Here is an 18599-nt window from a genome sequence, read left to right as displayed (position 1 = left end):
GAGAGAGTGTCAGAGCAGCCAGGTGACCCGTGGACTCATACTGCATGTAAAACAGCCAGTATGCTGACACGCACGAATGCACGCACACACACACAGCTGTAAACACATACTGTGCTGCCCCTCCTGTGTTACCTTACAACATATCAATCAGCACATTTGTACACCTAAAATATAACACAGTGAGCTGCCCAGACATACGCACACACATGGTGACAGTTGAAAAAGCTCCTCTTCAGTACCATGAAACAGGCAGGCAGGTCATAAAACGGTTGTAAACATTGTCCGCCATGCAGACCATGGGAATCAAACAGTGTCTGAAGTCCTAAAGTGTAACAGTAACACGTGTTTTATTCAGAGCAACCGGCTTCTACATTAGGGATCTTTTTCACAAAGAAAACAAAAGATAAGAAAATAAAAATACAGCATGATCTTGGTTGGTGTCCATGTTGACAACATGTCGACCCACCATCATGATCCAAGCGTTCCCAGTATGTTAGAGACTAATCCGGAGTTTCCTGCTAACATGTTTGCATGTAGTGTTGAGTGTCAGGAAACATCCAGCTCACATTTAGAGAAAAATGTGTGAATTTTGAGAGAGGAAGTAACACAATCTCCCCCTTACATATTTATGGTTGGATTGAAAAGTAATAAAGCACATCCTCGCTCGATGCAATTCACTCAGAGGTTTTGTTCCAACAGTCTTGCATGGTCTGGTTAGCTACCAGCTTATGGCAGCTAATGTTATAAATTACATTACAGACTTAGTTAGCCGGCTTTTTAATGCAACTAATGTTTTCATTTTCAGATTTGGCTAAATCTCACTTAAAGGAATGGTTTACCCAAAAAATAACGTTCAGTCATTACTGCTACTGCTCACAAACCATGCCCATGAAGAGTCAGGTGAAGTACAGTAGTTCACCAAACATTTCTGGAGTTTCCAAGCAAAGGGATTGTACCTTTTTCCTTACCAACGGAAGTAATTGTGGCTACATACGGCTCCTCTGGCGCCCTGAGATCCCCAATTGACTTGAAAAGACATTATTTATTTACAGCAGTTTTGCTGTTCACTAAGCTAAAAGTGATGGCGCACATCGTGTTTGAATCTTGACTCGCACTTCAAGGGTATACATAATTGCTTTTCAACTTCCCATCATCCTTGGGATAAGTAAATAATGACTGTATTGTTATTCCTGGGATAACTGTTCCTTCAAGATACTAATGATTTAATTTTACACCTTTGAGGTAATGGCAGTGGCCTATCACACAACATAGCGTCTGTTCACAGGGAGCACCATGGCAGCAGGTCTACAGGGGGCGCAAGTAGAGTCTTATAACAGTTATGCTGACTAAACACTGCTATTCACAATGTTTCAGCTCCTGTTTGATACCATGGTCTGTCTGGCTCTGTTAAGGATTGGGAGTTGAATGTGTTGTTATGCTGCAATAACCATATTATGAGTGAAAATATTCCCAAGGAATGTAAATGTTTTCACGTAAAGGTACAATATGTGAATGTTTAGTTTGAAACATTAAATAATCCAAAATCTAAAAGCGCGATGTCATGTCAAAGAAGTCTGTGAAGTTAGCATGCTAACCTGCGACCCCTGGCCTGAATAGCCTCTCCCTCTGGCGGCCCAACGCACCTGTGGTAGTAAACAACAATACTCCCCCAGTGCTCCATGCGTCCAGTCCAGACAGACTCTAGTCAGTTAATAGGACTACTAACTGCACTGCTAACTAAGCTAATTAGCTAACAGCAGTTACAGTTATTAGCAGTAAGTGGTGACTCTGGTGATATGCTGCCTCCTATTTGTTTGGACTATGACCTTGACAAGTAGTCAATTCCTACAGATTGCACCTTTAAGTGAAGCATTTAGGCATACGGTTCTTGTCTCAATTTGCACCCTACAGAGGGAAATTTTTTGCTTTCAGTCTGAACTCACCTCAACTTATTTTCGCACTTGTGTACTCTGTATGTTGAATTAATCTGGGACCGTCAATCACTATAAAACGCGTATGTGTAGAACTTGCGTGCTGAATAAGGTGTACGCAGTTTGTAGGTCTTCAAAACGTTTTTTTTTTTGTGTGTGTGTGTGTGTGTGTGTGTGTGTGTGTGTGTGTTTCGAGGTTTTGCAGTTTAATCACAATATGGCTGTTGTCATGGTGATCCCTCGTACAACTGATTGTGCTCAAACCAAAAACTGGGCTGTATACTGTATTCTGACGAGTGCACAAATCAGACATGCTTATAAGACAGTAGTGGCTCGCTAACAAGACAGCCACAGCGGTTTGTTAGCTAACAAGCTGACAATAACTACCCTCTCAATGATAGGTAAGTCACAGGTCCTCCAATATGGCCACAAGAGGGTATGTTACATCACCTGAAACCCCTCTGTACATGATGTACACTGTAAATCCTCAGTATGTTCCTGTGCATACCTTTATGTTTGTTATGTGTTGGAGTCCCACATGCACAAATGTCACACTGGCATACAGTAAGTGTGTATCTTTTAGGGTAAAATGCTTCTTGACTCACCAAGCATCCAGACTCAAGCAAGTACGCATATCAAGCCTCTATATTAATGTTGTAAACTGATACCGTTTCCCATCATGCATCAGCAAAACCTTGAGAAGTCACTTTCATGGATGAAAAAACATGCTATAAGCATTGCATCAAACCTTTTTTTTTTCCTCTGGTTTCATGTCCCAATACAATACCTCTTATTAGAAACATACCATATAGTATTAAACAGGCATTTAATCTCCCTATAAAAAGTGATGTGGCGACAATAGAAATTGTATCATATTATTTCTCTCCCCTTAGAAAGACTAGTTTAATTTATTTATTTATTTATTTTTTTTTAGAAAAAAAGACACTTGTTGAGGTTCCTGGGACTGATGTGGGAGCAGTAAGGTGAATGAACTGACCAAGAGCCTTTCAGGAAGGAGCACAACACAAGGACACAGACGGTCAGTGTAAAGGCCAGTCAGTAGCTTCACTCTCACTACTTAAATATTGTTTTCCGTTTTTTTTTTTTTAAACACAGTCACTAAAAGAATGACGATCCAACAGTCCCTGAAGGTTGAATCATTAAAAAAAAAAAAAGAAGAAAAATCATCATTACACTATAGCTAAAACAAATCCAATTAAAGGAGTGTGTGTCAATTGGCTACATGAAACAATTCACTGTAAATAAAACCCTCTGGATTAGTTCAACAGGGAGTGTTGGAGGAGCAGAGAGGAGAGGCCAGGCGAAATTCAACAGTCAAAATGTCGATCAATCGTGTTTGTGTTAGGTAGTGTGTGTTTGTGTGTGTGGGTGTGTGTGTGTGTGTGTGGGTTCGCCAGGAAGAAGAATACCTTTCTGGCTTTCTGAACTCAGTCCCCCTGCTTATCTCTCCCCTCCAGACTCTTTCTCTTTCATATCACTCCTCTGCTGTCGCTCTCCTCTACCGTCTTTATGCGCGTCGATCCACACAGCGCTCCTCTGGTGATTCATCCGTCCATTCCGCTGTCCTTTCAATCCTCTCTCAGGACTGCATGTTGTGTTTCTCAAGCAGCGCCATATCTGTAAACTCTTCATCTTTTCGTCGTCTGTCAAACCTCCGTGGCAGTAGAAAAAAAAGCCCAGGTGGTCGATCAATCTAAGGCTCCTCTTCTCCAGTGGCCACAGCCAATCGCATGGCCACAGACAGGTGGTCGGTGACACCAGCTAATTGGGTGACGAAACTGAACTCCTCCATTTCCTGCAGGTGAGGGAGAAAATAACTGTTTTCAAGTCGTCTTAATCTGACCTTTTTACCTTTTTTTTTTTTTTTTTTTTTTTAAATCTGTAGGATTTAAAAGTTTTGTCTTTCTGTCCACTTGAAGGCCACGCAACGCGCGAACACACCTGTTCAGTCATCGAGCAGACAGAGAGCAACGTTAGCATCGATTCGGGGCTGTGTATCTGGCCATTTAACTACAAGGTAACAACAACAAGTAAATGTATTTGTCATTATTCAACACAGGGTCGCATAATGGAAATCAAATTTGTAGTTTTTTCATGTTACATAGGCAACATGTTCTTACTCCTAACTCCTCCAATACGACAGTTTGAGCAGTGGCCTTAAGCTTCAAACTGGGATGCTTTAATTTGTACATGCAGGGATCCATGTTCAAGCAAGCAGTCAGTTAGACCTTCAAAATAAAGCTTGCTGACAAACAGTTCACATATCACTAGGTATCATGACATGACTTTTGGACAATTAGCTCTAGGGTTTTAACGTTGTGAAAGGGTTAGGTTAGGTTTATTTAGGCACAAAAGTACTTGGTTAGGTTTATTAAAAGATTTGGAATAAAATAACTTTACTGAGTTCTGTCAGTTCTCCAACCAGCACAGCTGACCTCCGGCATTGACGTTTTCTCGGTCTTTATACTACTGCACTCGAAAGGTGCTTCCAGAAATGATGCTACTGAGGGGTACCTTCAGTGTCAGGCCCAATGCGTTGGGAGTTAGAAACACATGTACAGTTATTTTTATACAAATATACACACAATATCGGGTTCTAAAACTGCCAAGTGCTTGACTTTTCTTGACCAGCTAGTCACTGAAGTTGTCCGTCTGCTGAGTGCTGCTGGGCACGTAGCATGCGGTAGGGTTGAACAGAATGTTTTCACTGAAAACTACATTTACTGACTGCAGGGTTTGGGGCTGGAAAACCAAACGCACGGGCAGAAATAAGCAGAGCTGCACTGCACTGCAAGTGTGCTTTCACAATACATGCAATAAACCTGACCCATTGTTAATGTTTGAATATGGTTTGAATATAATTCCCCCTATCTAACATCCACAACAGTGCTATAGAAAGGTGTAACAAATGCTTTATAACATGTTGAAACGTAGTCGTAGGCAGATTTCAGTTATAATTGCTGTATTTGCCCCCAACTATAACTCTGGAGGCTGGTGTATAAACAAGTATGACTTTTTTTGTACATTTTACAAGTCAATTCTTCCAGGTCAAACTCAGAAAAAAAACACTTTATGATTGATCTGGCTTATAGACTTGGCTTTTGTCACTAGAGAACAGCAGAGGGTCTTACCCAGGGTCAATCCACTGTAAATATAAAGCACATTATTGTCTAATATGGGTGCTGCCTCGTGTTTCCCCCTGCCTTGCATTCACACTTCCCTTCACTGGAACTAAGGGAACTTGTTCGAACCATTGTAAACAAACCCAGCACTGTGGAAAAGCATATCTACATACCTCATACTGTCAGTGAGTGGATATTTCTATCAATTATTACTACCACTACTATTGATGGAGTTGCATTTTTTTCTTCACTGATGATTAACATTTGATACATTTGCAGACATATATGAGCACCACTGGAGACAGTTCACTCAAGCGAAACCAAAAGCAGATCACCAAAAGTGAATATAAATCAACAGAGCGAAGATAAACAACACACGGGGAAAGAAAATGCCACAATGGTTTCAAGTGGTCTGAGGTTTGTTCATGAGGAAGCAAAATCACTTCATATGTCAGCAGTTCAACATGACAGTCAGCATCGAGTGGCAGATCACAGTAACTCAGTCCTGGCACAAGGTGGCATCAGGTGGCTGAGAGAGTCAGGCACAGACGAGATGTTCTATGTAAATGATGTGATTTGGTTTTCCAATCCTCTCCAATCCCTCACACAGACTGACAGCCATGACAGCATTGGCCTCATTCCTTTCCCTCTCAGTTTGTATTGCTGTGTTTCATTGTTCCCCCCCCCTTTTTGGTTTCATGTCTTTAAATCTTTTCATCCTTTTAAAAAGTCAAATATTCTCCTGTGGTATGACATCGTTTCAATGGCTGCCAGTTGCGTTTCACGTGGCTCACAAACACAGGCGTCTGGCAAGTTTGTTGTTAGAAAATGAATGAGGGCAGAACGAAGCAGATCGCTTCCCTGCTGACAAGCAAATGGCACACAATGCATCAGAGTTCTTGCACTTAGTTTCTCTCAACTGAAACAATCCTTTCACCCTATTAAGCAGACTTACAGTATTGATGTTTCATACAGCGTGAGATTGCAGAACGTGTTGGAAAAGGCTGCTAGTTTAACATGTCGAAAAGAATCTTTTTTTTTTCTTTTTCCTGCTGAGAGTTAGACTCAGCCTGGTGTCCTTACAGTAAATATAAAGCTGAAGCCAGGAGATGTAGCGTCAAGAACAAATTTTCAGGTATTTAACTTGAATACTTCCATTTTCTGCTACTTTATACTTCCTCTGCGCTACACTAACTGATACGTTTAGTTACTAGTTACTTTGCAGATTCACATTATTTAGTGTTTATAGGCTAATAGTGGTGTGCAGGACATTGTGCGAGAGGATGCTGCATCAGAGCCAGAGTGGCACATGTTCAAATTTGATAATTCATCGTTAACTTTTTTCGGCAATCCGACAGAAAAATCACAGATGCTTCCCGAGCAGGATCCCCTTTACACTGCACATCCATCACATCACATAACTTAACACAGCCTGTTTACGGCAGATAGTTTACAGCTGTTGAAAAGCTTTGTCCGACACACAGAGTTCAGGTATTGGAATTGATATCGGGAAAGAAAAATCCCAACATGTCTAATCTAAAGGTAGAAAAAATCCCTCTACGTCATGTCAGACAAAAACTGAATAAGTACTTTGTGAAACCATATATTGCTGTTTTGACATTTGTTTTTTTGTAGGATTGAAAAATGAGTTAACAAGCTGCTGGCTGTGTGCTTATTGGCGCTGTTGCTGTGATTTAGATTAGAAAATCACGGGACGGGATGGCGTTTTCATTAGATTTTTCTGTACTCCTCTACTGATCCATACCAGTTTCCAGTCCTGCTGCAGGCCCTCGTCGCTGTAGAGGATGTAGTCGATCCGCCGTCCGTTGCCCTTCAGCGGGATCTTCCTCCCCTTCTGACTGCTGGCGGGACACTGGCTCTTACTGGGAGGGAACACCAGGTACTCCTTCCTACCCTCCTCGTTCTCCATCACTCTGACAAAGACAAAGAAGATGGGAGAGGATAAGCAGACTGGAGTTTAGACACTGAGACAGACGGATGCACAGGGGACGAGGGATATACTCTTGAAGTTGCATTATTTGAGTCCAAACAAATAAAATAAGCCATAAAACAACAGGATTTGCAGAAAAAAAAATGTTCCCATTTCTATTCAGATCAAGAGCGAGTGCACAGGACCACAGATCATGGCATGTTAGGTCAGTAGTCAGCTCAGACTGGGACTTTAAGACACTTAAGAGACAAAAGAGAATTTCAGTCTAAAACAATATATTTTTCTAATGGTCTCTAATAATGATGAAGCCTACCCCATGTGCAAATTAGGTTGCCCCATGACACTTTTTTTGCAGGGGCACCATCACTGTGTCATGGGTTAAACAAAGCCTGAGGCGATAACGATTTGTTTAAAGACACGCAAACAAACCGCTGTGTTTTTTCCCTAAACCAGGGAGAGTATTGGTGCAGCAAGACATTTCTCCAGCAATGGCAAAGTGTTGTGGAGGTCTGGCAAGTGAGACTACTGTGTCCGGGACACCAAATGTGCCATCATTACAAACATGAAGAACTTCCATTTTAAGTATGATAGCAGTAGGCTGTAATCATAGTGCCATTACCCCGAGTGAGCAACTGTTGACCAGCCAGTCTGATCGCTCGTTTACGTGATTGTCCACCTCAGCACCCGCACTCAAAATGACTGGGAGGAATAAAATGTTCTCTTGATTTTATTTGAAAGAGGCCTCAGGGTTAAGACTAGGGCAGAGCTGTGGCTGGGGTAAGGTAGAGTAACAGGACAGATGTGTGTTTTTATACTCTATAGCATCAAGTAAGCCTTGTGTGAACTCATCCTCAACATGCCCCAGTAAGAATGTAAATCTCAACATTTGGAATCAAAGTCACTGCAAAGTCACCCTTAAGTGACAAGAACATGTCAGTGTGTGTGTGACTTACTTTTGTAAACCTTCAGGTGAACTGACCTCGTCGTCATAAAGGCCGCTGGGATCCAGTAAAGTACCTGTTTCAATGACACATTAAGACACATGAAAACCCCCCGCTGGCAGTTATTGTGAGATGACTTATAATAATACGTCATGGATACAGTATCAGTTTATTTCCCATGAGTCCCTCATGATAACCACCAAAGATGGAAGTGCTGTTTTGTCAGTGTGAACGGGTTGAGGTCTGGTTCGCCACATTTTTTTTTGGTAACATTCCGTAACAGACCGTTCGTTAGTCAGCAATGCTTTCTGCAGGTGAGCAAAAGCGTAAAAAAATATTTCTTTCTTCCGCATTCCTCATTCTTGCTTGACCCGCTCCCTGTATTCACTACTGGACAACACGCAGAGATGAGAGTGAGATTGAAATCCGGGTCATGTTTTGAGCAATCGTCACAAAAAATATTTCAGCAACACCACCATTATTTGCTGTACTGCGTTTTTTGATCGAGCGTATGCTTTACAGTTCCTCCCCTCGCTATAACGCCCAGCGTGGCTTTTTCAAGTAGAGCCGTGCTGTAATTCCAATTTGGCTCCTTTCAGTGTAACAATGGAGGCATCAGCGCACCTTGATTCGAGAGCATATATATCAGCCTTTATGTTCCTGAGACAGATTCACTGTCATCTACAAATATAACAGCCAGAGAGAGGCAGGCACTCAGAGATCTTTTATACAATGAGGATGTGAAGCCGTGGGCTGGATAATGTGCTCGAAATGCTCCATGTGAAGAGAACGCCTCTCTGAAGTTACTCCAGTCAATTCACAAGAGTTGGGAGCTCTTATGAAAAGAAGGCGTTTGATTTTTTTTTTCACAAGTCTAAGAGCAGGTTTTAGATTACTCAAACAAAGATGGTGAGGTGTTAGGCAGACTGACTGCTGCCTGTCTGCTGGGCTCCTCTCAGCTTGTCCGGGAAAGTAGAGCTAGACGACAGACTCCCTCCTCCAGGTGGTCAACATGACCTCAGTTTCTCTCCTCTCGTATATTCTGGCAGCACTGAAGCATTCAGTAAGTGTGGGCAGTAAAATGGATGTTATTTAGACCACAACTCCTGAAATATATGAGAAACCACAGTTACTGTACTGCTCTCGTTGCATTTTTCGGTTCGTGGTTGGTAAGTTTAATGCGCCATCAAACATGAACTCAGAGGCATTACCAAGCGATCTCTGATCAACAGCGATACATTTTCACCGAATCCTTTAATATTCACATCTTTCATCATGTGATTTCGCATTCGTGTCACTGGTGTTTCACTATGGAAGTGAAATAGGTAACAAAAGGGGAAGTCACGATCGTGTACTACCTCCTCGTGAAACATTCTCTAGACATAAAACAAGTGCAGCGGCACACCTTACACAAACTTCAAAATACATTTTAAATGCTAGACCTTACAAATGAAATAAATTTGTTAAAAGAAGTCTGTAAGTAAAGTTTCAAAGTAAGTGTTCATGGGACCATTCAAGAGTGTGCAAACTCGCCTCTGTCAGGCCCTGAGTGATTACTTGTTTTGGATGTATGCGCTTCTATAAACTTTTAGCCATGAAGTGGTCTCAGGCTACCTCTAATTCCCACGTGATTTGAATGCAGCACCGGCCCTGCGTGATGTCTGTGTTCTTTGGCAGGCTGGGTGGTCGGCAGTGGAAGATTCCTGGAGCTCTCCGATTTCGGCACATTTCATGAAAACCGTCGTCACACCATCAGGACAGCATCTGACAGCAGCGGGCAGTCGGGCTCTCTGCCTGCATGTTTTGGCTTACTATTGTATTCTTGTAGCTCTAATCTCCTTTGGATAAGCTTTATGAAGTACAATAATCTTTGCTCCCTTTCTTTCATCGATTCATTGATCCATTGCTCTTGTCTTGCCTCCCTCTTCCCCTGGATAGATGTGCACCTCCAAACAGGAGGCACAGATATTTCCCCTGGTTCGCTGCGCAAACTGTTCCTGTCCAAAATAAATAAGCCCTTCTCTCAACGAGCCCTTTCACTCCGTACAGCCCACACTGTCCCCGAAATACCGCTGGCCTAAATAACGCTTCACATCCAGACCAAAACCCTCCAGTCTTTACGTCACTAATGCCCATGTATCAGCACGCTGTACTGGGTGTATTTTAATTCACACAGAGGGTGCATCCTGATTTAGCCAGACAGAGCCAGATTATAGGCAGCTCTGCTCCTCATGCACTGTATGGATCAGCGCACTTCCTGAGTCACTGACGGCATGAGTGTATAACAACACCTGCATTTCATAGCGGAGTGTGTCACTTTTTGAGGATTAGTTTTTGCTGTTGATGCTGTTTTTGAGCCAAAAGAACTACAGTATATATGACTGTGTCTCTCGAGGAACGTCTGACTCTGCTTGCGTAGATCTGTGTGTGTGTGTGTGTGTGTGTGTGTTGTTACCCAGAGCCCATGGTTTGTCCTCCCCTGGCCCGAGGCGACATGGGTCCTTGTATTGGGTAAAAAGTGCATGCTGCTGCTCCAGCTTGTCCTCTGGAAAGAAAAAAAAAAAAAACAAGTGTGCACAGACAGTACAAATTTACCCACAGTCACAGTTTTATTTTATATATCACAAAAGATATGTTTCATTACTTACTTGTGAACACGGAGTAATTATTTAATAAACCTGAATGATCAGGAAATACAATATAGTGCAGCCTTCTCTGGATAAAGGTAATATGTACTTCTATCTGTGATTCTCACCAAAGAAGAGATGAAGAGGAAAGCCATTTTTTTTTTTTTTTTAATTTTTGATGCAGATTTGCTCATTTTAGTTCCATTATCAGTTAAAAAAAAGAAAAAGATTTAAGAGCATCAGTGAAGCATCAGTGAGAATTATCTTTTAAATCATGCTGGAAATAAACATGAACCTGTTTTTTGTATTAATTTCAATTTGCCTATAATACTACTAGAAACTTTCATTTTGTGGTGATCCCGTCACCCTCGCAGACAGAAGATGACCAGGGCAAAACAAACCAACTTTGTAACCATCAAAATACCAGAAAAACGAGAACAATTATTTCAATTTGAGACCGTCGTTGTATTTCTATCAGGTATTCTGTCAATGCAACTTGTACACTGTGATTTTGTTGTAAATAAAATTGATTTGAATTGATTTGATTTGACTTGTCCAACCTGGATAAGTCAGCATACAACCCGGGTGCTGGTTGTTTGTTGGTTGTTGATTAATGGCAGGTATGTGAAGAGAAAAAAACTGCTGTACAGCTCTTCATTACAACGATTCATTAAAGACAAAAAATAAATGTCTTTCACATTTTTTTTTCAATGATGCGTACATAAAAAGCAAAAATCCTTTTAACATCATGTTTTGTGTTACATTTTATGATAACGTTTTAATTTGTTTTTATTTTAGTCTTTTTCTTCTTTTTCTCTCACACGAACAGAGTGAAGTGCGAACAATTAAAACATGAAAAACAACTCAGGTAATCAGATATATTTGGTGAATAAAGCACGATCCGTGATGAGGCTGGATAACAGTGTCATGGAGTTTTGGGGAAAATTCACACCAATAATGCTTAGAGGAGTAAGAAATTAAGGTCATGACTTGTTAATTAGTGACCGTGATGTTAGTTCTCTATGCGAGAAGCAATACGCCTCCCATCATGTGTTGCTTATGCGTCATGTCATTTTACATTGTGCAGTAGTTTACAATCTAGCGCTCACACTGATGATAAAACTATGAATAATTAATCCGTTTCCACCATCCAAAGCCCCTGGCACCATGCAGCCATCCTTTGTTGGAACTACACGAGGTCTTGCACAGACTTCTATGGATTACACATTAAAGACAAGCTTCTTGGGTTACACATGTTATTTGTGTGGAAGGGACGCTGAAAGATGAAACCTCCATCATGTTAAAGGAACTGGCAAAAATGAAATGCACGGTTTGAAATGCAGTTTAGATGTGAGCCCTGATGACGGTGTACCTGAGGAGCAGTTATCAAAGTTGAGGTCTCCCAGGATGACATCGAAGGCCACCAGGTCTTCCAGCACCTTCTCCCCTGCAGGTGGCTGGGATGAGGACTGGCGAAACTCAGTCCCCCACTGGAGCAACAGGTCCAGCTGCTCGCAGCGTACGGCTGCGTCAGCTGGTCGACGGCGCGATGTGATTATGCGGAGCGGGGGGGGCAGGTGGGAAAAGGGGAAGAGAGGAAGCAAATTAATACAAAATGTCTGCCGTAAAGCCAGCCAACCATGTCTGAATGAAACTGACCTGAACTGATCTACCAGAGGGAGTGAGAGAGGGGCGGTCAGAGAAGGGGGGAGCTGGTCGGGGTATTATCAGCGTTAATCAGCATCAGTACCGTGACTCAGAAAATGTGACATTAACATACATTATTTTCAGATGATGTGACACCTCAGGATGTAATGCAATATGATATGATACAATACAAAATAAAAAAAAAATATAAATAAATAAATAAAAATAGATGCGTTATATTGAACAACCCAGCGCAATGTTACGGTCCAATCCACTCTCATCTGAAAATACACGTTTTCCATTTCGCAAGCAGTATGTCTTTTAAAATCTTTTTTATTTATACAGCCCAGGTCCTGTCTAAGGTTAGCATGCAGAGTTCAGGCTAAACATTGAACACTGAAACTAAATAGTAAAAGCTGTGTCATTCTGTATTTGTAAACACTGAAGCATCTTGTATTTTGAGTTGTAAGACCAAAACAGCACATTGCTTCTCCAGTCCTAGATTTCAAGGACAGACTGCACAACCAAAACTGTTACTTAGAATTGTCGCACCTTTAACTGCTCAGGGATGACGTCCAAACTAACCCAATTATCGCACCACTTGGCGAATGCCTCGGCCTGCTCGTCTCCTGGATCCGCACACTTAACATCCATCATAATTCATAACCGATTTTCTGTCAGTGCAACTTGTAAACTGTGATTTTGTTGTTCTGTTCTGTACATGCGTCATCTATTGCATGTCTGTGCGTCCTGGGAGAGGCACACCTCCTCTGTGGCTCCTCCTGAGGTTTGATGTTTTCAGTGAGCCAGTTCAGTGAAACAGTTTTGATAAACCCAGACTACACCGAACTACAGACAAAGTTGGCAACGAGCTGGCGACGCCGCGGAGAATTTAGCAGTTGAATAAGCTATTTATTGATTAAGATATTTCCCCCTGTAGTTGTTGGAGGAGAGTGAATAGCTGATCAGACGATATAAATGCCACTGCTGCTTTGTGTCTGTTGGATGTGTAAAAAGGCTACTATGCATTAGAGTGACATCATTTAAGAAGTCTCTCTCTGGTGTATATTCATTTTCTGATGACTAAACGTAAAAAATAACCCTAAGATGTACGCGTGTAGCTGTATGATCATAGTTTGTAAGTTTATCATCACGTTGCTAATATTAGTCAGATAATGTTTAGTCACTTGTGGTGATAATTTGCCTTGGCAGCGTGTACCTTCTCTCCTCTCTCCTGCCAGTAAATCTGATAAATTGGAGTTGGAGAGAGATGGGAGGAGGTGAACAGAGGGAGGCGGTAGGTGAGAGCCTGTGAGAGAGAAATAACAGCTGAATAGTGGAGAGTGTGAGAAACAAAGAGGTGTCAAGATATTGGTGTGTGAGTAGGTGGCTTTGGCTTTGATTACGCTCAGCTCCGGTTCAAGTACAATGTTTTTTTTTGTGTGTGTTTTTTGTGTTACTGGATTACTTAGAGATGGCTGAAGCTGCGGGCTGTGGGGGCGTATTTGCTGTACATTTGCCTGTGTCAGCTCGACTTGCTATGTGTGAAAACTTTTTTTTTTTTTTTTTTTTTTATGTGAGGACTACTTGCCTGGAAAAAAATTGGATGGTGCATTTTTAGAACTGAATAAAATAATAATTTATACATTTGTAACTCAACAAACAACGTATTGTAAGTGCCAAAGTAATCAGTATGATTAGTTATTCAGACCAGCTCCGTACTCACGTCTAATAAAGCAACGCCGCCATCAAGCATCAGTTGCCGTCAGCAACATTAAACGCGTTTACCGTTGCACTTAAGCAGCCATTGTCAATTCTCGCCTTTGGGAAATTCCAAGTTTAAAATAGGAATTCCTCCTTGAATAGATAACAAGGTGGTAAATACCAACGGGGGAATTTGGCCACGTTCACATGAATTGTGATGATTCATTTCAACACAAATGAGTGTCTCATGTTCGTGGTAAATACATTGTTTCGTAATGATGTTAATTACTATATTTGGTTACGCCTTAATAATGAGAAACATTGCCGACAAGCTCAACCAGTGTGGTCAACATGGATCACATCTATAGAGTTCTTACATTAGTCCACATTGTTTGATGTATCGGCAAGTATTCACCGCGATACTGAATTTAACAAACATTAAATTAAGTGTTCCTGTTAATGGCGACTGCAGCTTCCATGACAATAGACTTTAGCATGAGTGAAACAGTCACAGCTTTCTATTGAATGGTCAAACAGTCCCTTCTTAAAGGGGACACAGTGAGTATCTCTATCAAATCACTTTATTTTGGATTCAAAAACCCGGGCTCTAAAACTAAAGCTGCATCACACACAGCTTATGTTGTTCATTTACACAGATCAGCCAAAATATTAAAACCTCTAACAGTCAATAACATCGATCATCTCTTTGCATTGCAAAGTTTGAATAGGTAACCCTTTGTCCTGACATCCATGCAGATGACTCTATACACGCACCACCCATCCAGGCACAGTTGCAGACAAATACACCCACCCATGGCACCGGCATCAAAATGTCAATGGCCTCCCAAACAGGTAAAATACAACCTCCTCATCACAAAGCCTGGAATGGAAACTTGGGAATGGCCTGAGGAATGTAAAAAAGAGCTCAAGGCATCAGCCTGGCCTCCAAGTACCCCACATCCCAACCTGATCAAACAACTATGGGACGCACCGGATCAAGAGCCCCATCTCTCAACCCACGGCACTCAAATGACCACTGCCATCCCGAGGTCCTGTGTCCATACTTTCACAGGTCAGAGCCAAGTTTGAGCCATGGTGTTGCCGTCATGGATCTGACTTATGCAGGCATACAGACAGCTGTTTAGTGGAATTGGGATATTAGGAATTTGAAGACCAAGTTAAAAGCTTAAGCTTGCGGCCACTCAGGCCATTCCTGAACAGTTTTTATAGTGTGTCAGAGTGCAAGAACCCAGCTAAATGAAAGATTTGGACTTAAAACTGATGACGTGTAAGGTAAATACAGACAAAATGTGTGTCAAAATGTTGTCTGATCTTTCTTTTTGATACGAAACAGGTTGTGTATTGTAGTTTTGCTTCATCAGCACCTTTCTGCTCTATCGTAGTTCTCTGCCATGCTCTTTCTGCTGTAGCTTTTCGTGTCATCACGTACAGACTGAAATACACACACTTTGCTGAAACCCTTACTACTGCTGCTACTACAACTGATGTCACGACCAGCACGCCAGCTGTTACGATAGGTGTGTAGGAGGAGAAAAGCACACACAAATCTAGAAATGTCTGGCGTGCTGCAGCTGCACATCGAAGCAACTCGGAGACTGGTGTGATACAAATCAGAGTGAGGTCAGATGAGGGGTTATCGTCAGTGTGGTATTAGGTTGAGCATATTTAATCACACGACATCATGTAGCTTGCAGTAATTCAGGAAAGATTACACATGAACAACTCCAGAAAATAATCAGGTCTCTGTGCTCATCCCCCCTTTTTCCTCCCTGTTCTCTCTCTGTCATACCCCTACATCCACCTCCCCTCCTCCCCCCTAAAGGCTTTATGTTTGATGTATCTTTAGAAACAGCCCTGGCACTGCTATATATAGACCTGTGAGAAGCGTAGGAGGAGCCCAGAATAGTAGGCAAAGGGGGGAGACGTGTCTCTGGTAAAAAATGAGGGAAGCATCGACCGGAGGCTTTAAATAGGGCTGTGACGCCTTAAACAGCTTGAGCCAGTCGCCATGGGAACGGTAGGAGGCACACAGGGGTCTCGATGCGCCCATTTATCAACTATCTATCACACACACACACACACACACACACACACACACACACACACACACACACACACACACACACACACAGGCTGTGTGTGTAGAAGGATGGCTGCAGTTATCTTATCTGGCACACTAATGATATTAATATGTTTATGTGTGCATGTGCTTGTGTGTATATATTTATTTGACTGACAGAAAAGAGCCACGGACAAGAGTTCGGACAGTAGAGAACGTGTAACTGTACCTTCTATGGCGTGGAGGTGCGTACACGTGAGATATCCCACAACCCTTTGCTCCTGATGGGAGGTGCCCACGTGAACCTGCAGGGGACCAGAGACAGACATGACATGATGCCACTCAGCCAAGTTCAAACGAGCAACACCAAAGCATACTCAGTACATGTGCAAGTGTATGTAAAGCATTGGCAGGTGACAGCGATGACAGTTACATCATACACAGCGAGGTGAAACTTTAGGATCCCCGGGGAGAAACTCAGTCATTAGAGCAGTGATTTTTTATTACAGCAGTTAGCAGGGTGAGCTAGGTCACAGCAGCTGGGCCAAACGGTGGATGAAAAATATGCACTATATGAAAATATATATCAACACATTGTATTCACTGAAGTAAAGAGGAGTTAAAAAGTAAAAATGTATTGCAATTTTGACTTCCATACCTTTTATGTTCCAGCTTTTAATTAGTAGAGCTGAATCAAGAAAACGTTCTTATTATGACTAGATTCATCGTAATTATGATATCCCTGTGCTGTCATAATCATTTTCAATTATCAAAATTATGAGGAACACTCTTATGTTGAGTAGATTGTGTCAAAATAAGCAACAATCACACAATAAAGAATTATGAGAACCTATATCCCGTAATTCAAACCTGTAATTTGAGGTCTGCAACTGGAAAATGAAGTGGACAAATAGGAATCAGGCTGGACAAACAACGGGAGATCAGACAAGGGACCCGTCTTCACCTCAGTGTTGACCGTGTTCTGAGCTGACAGGGTGCAGGACTACAGCGGGACGGGGAGAGGTGGACTCTGTGTTCATGTCGTTGATGCTGGGCGCTCGCATTCAGCCAAAGTTGATGGACTGTGTTTATCTGATGTCAAACTTTTAAAATGAAGATACTGACCATATTATCATCACCATTTTGCTGCTGCTGTTTACATTCACCCAAACCTAAAACATCTATATCTGCACAGATGTCCTACGTTTGTGTAGCATGAAGGACTTACACATTGTTATTTTGAACCCTGCAACCCTGTGTGGTATGCTGAAAATGAACTCACCTTGAGGATACTTAAATGGTTATAATCATATTAAAATGGCATGAGCACAAGTTAAGGCTCCAATAATCACGACGCAATTATTTCCTAATTATGAAAAAAAAAAAAATGTGACCTCATGATTGCGAGATTACATATCCTGTAATTCTAAAAATAATTTTTCATAATTATGTGGTTATTTATTCATTATGAGTGATTGCTGAATGCAGAGTGCTTGAGTAAAGCATACACTGAGTCACAGAGGATTATATCTTATGTCTATAAAAGGATCCACATTCTTTGTAAATTACAAATGCACACATGACTACAGACAAAAAATGGCTCTCAAATTAAAGAACAGCCTGTGAATAAAGACATAAATGTGAAATGAAGCCCAAATCAAGTCTCTTGTACCGAATTTCACTATCACATTTAAAATGTGTACGTATTTTTATTTTTTTTTATGTATTTACATACTCCCCGTTCTCCTACACTGATTGTGCTCTGATAGCTGATTGCAGGCTGCTGCAAACTGCATGTATTTTGCTACAGTTGACTGATGTTGCTAAATAAGGCCAATGCAGTGAGCGCTGCTGGAGAGCTGCTGTCTACTGTGGGCTCTGCTGTCTCTACCGATCAGCATCCGACATCCAGATGAGAATTTGCCTCTGTTCAGTTTCAGACATACAGGAGCACTTAGAGAAAACATTTTTGCTGTGAATTATTAATATCTATTATGAAACAATTATCATGTGGGCTACAGAAACATCCTATCTTACTTTACGATAATGTAGCACTGGGTTCTTAATGTTTCTCTGCACTTTACAGAGATCACCTGTCCATCGAGCAGTCTCCAGTTTGGTCTTCTTTTGATTTATTTTTGATTAAGTGGCAATTTTTAATTGTTATATTCAGTGTTTTATGCGTTGTATACCACTGCTAATGCTAAGTACCCAGCTGCACTCCTGTGGATGAACTATAACACTTAACGGTTAGAGGAGTGACTATGTCCGCACATCCGTTTGGTCAGGACTGAAATATCGAAACAACTACAAATGGATTCACGGTTCCTGGCTCCCAGAGAATTGGGCCCAGTGATTATAGGGGTCTCTCTGACATTATGGTTCAGAGCTAAAAGTCTCAACAGCTACTAAATAGGCTGCCATAAAATCTGCTGCAGGAATCACGTTGCCCTCATGGTGAATTGTAGTATTTATAATCAGCATCGTGAAAGTGACAGAATACTGAGGTTAGAATGTAGCTCAACACACCATTGTGTCTAAGTACATCCTCTCTTAGAGCGCATGAAGGTGGGTG

General features: G+C 41.6%; 1 protein-coding gene and 1 long non-coding RNA gene across 3 annotated transcripts in view; one reads left to right on the top strand and one right to left on the bottom strand.

The window, feature by feature from the left end:
- Positions 1 to 2094: 2094 nt before the first annotated feature.
- The window catches only part of smpd3 (sphingomyelin phosphodiesterase 3), a 73249-nt gene continuing 56744 nt past the window's right edge, over positions 2095 to 18599 (bottom strand). Inside the window, exons 5-10 of the mRNA XM_037108528.1 lie at positions 16254 to 16329; positions 11966 to 12127; positions 10422 to 10511; positions 7979 to 8042; positions 6840 to 7008; positions 2095 to 3747 (exon numbers count right to left, since the gene is read on the bottom strand). Of these exons, the coding sequence (XP_036964423.1) occupies positions 3646 to 3747; positions 6840 to 7008; positions 7979 to 8042; positions 10422 to 10511; positions 11966 to 12127; positions 16254 to 16329 (663 nt within the window). The 3' untranslated portion in view covers positions 2095 to 3645. The remainder of the gene's footprint in view (positions 3748 to 6839; positions 7009 to 7978; positions 8043 to 10421; positions 10512 to 11965; positions 12128 to 16253; positions 16330 to 18599) is intronic.
- Positions 2864 to 7113, top strand: LOC119025149. 2 transcript variants are annotated; one of them, XR_005076704.1, is made up of 4 exons: positions 2864 to 2970; positions 3616 to 3753; positions 3872 to 3969; positions 6843 to 7113. It is a non-coding gene; the product is annotated as an uncharacterized LOC119025149 (long non-coding RNA). The 2 variants fall into 2 exon arrangements; XR_005076705.1 differs by having other exon boundaries at positions 2866 to 2970; positions 3619 to 3753.

This window comes from Acanthopagrus latus, chromosome 8, assembly GCF_904848185.1.
Source record: "Acanthopagrus latus isolate v.2019 chromosome 8, fAcaLat1.1, whole genome shotgun sequence".
Lineage (NCBI taxonomy): Eukaryota > Metazoa > Chordata > Actinopteri > Spariformes > Sparidae > Acanthopagrus > Acanthopagrus latus.
The sequence above is the reverse complement of the archived record's forward strand: the minus strand, read 5'-3'. Positions and strand labels throughout refer to the sequence as shown.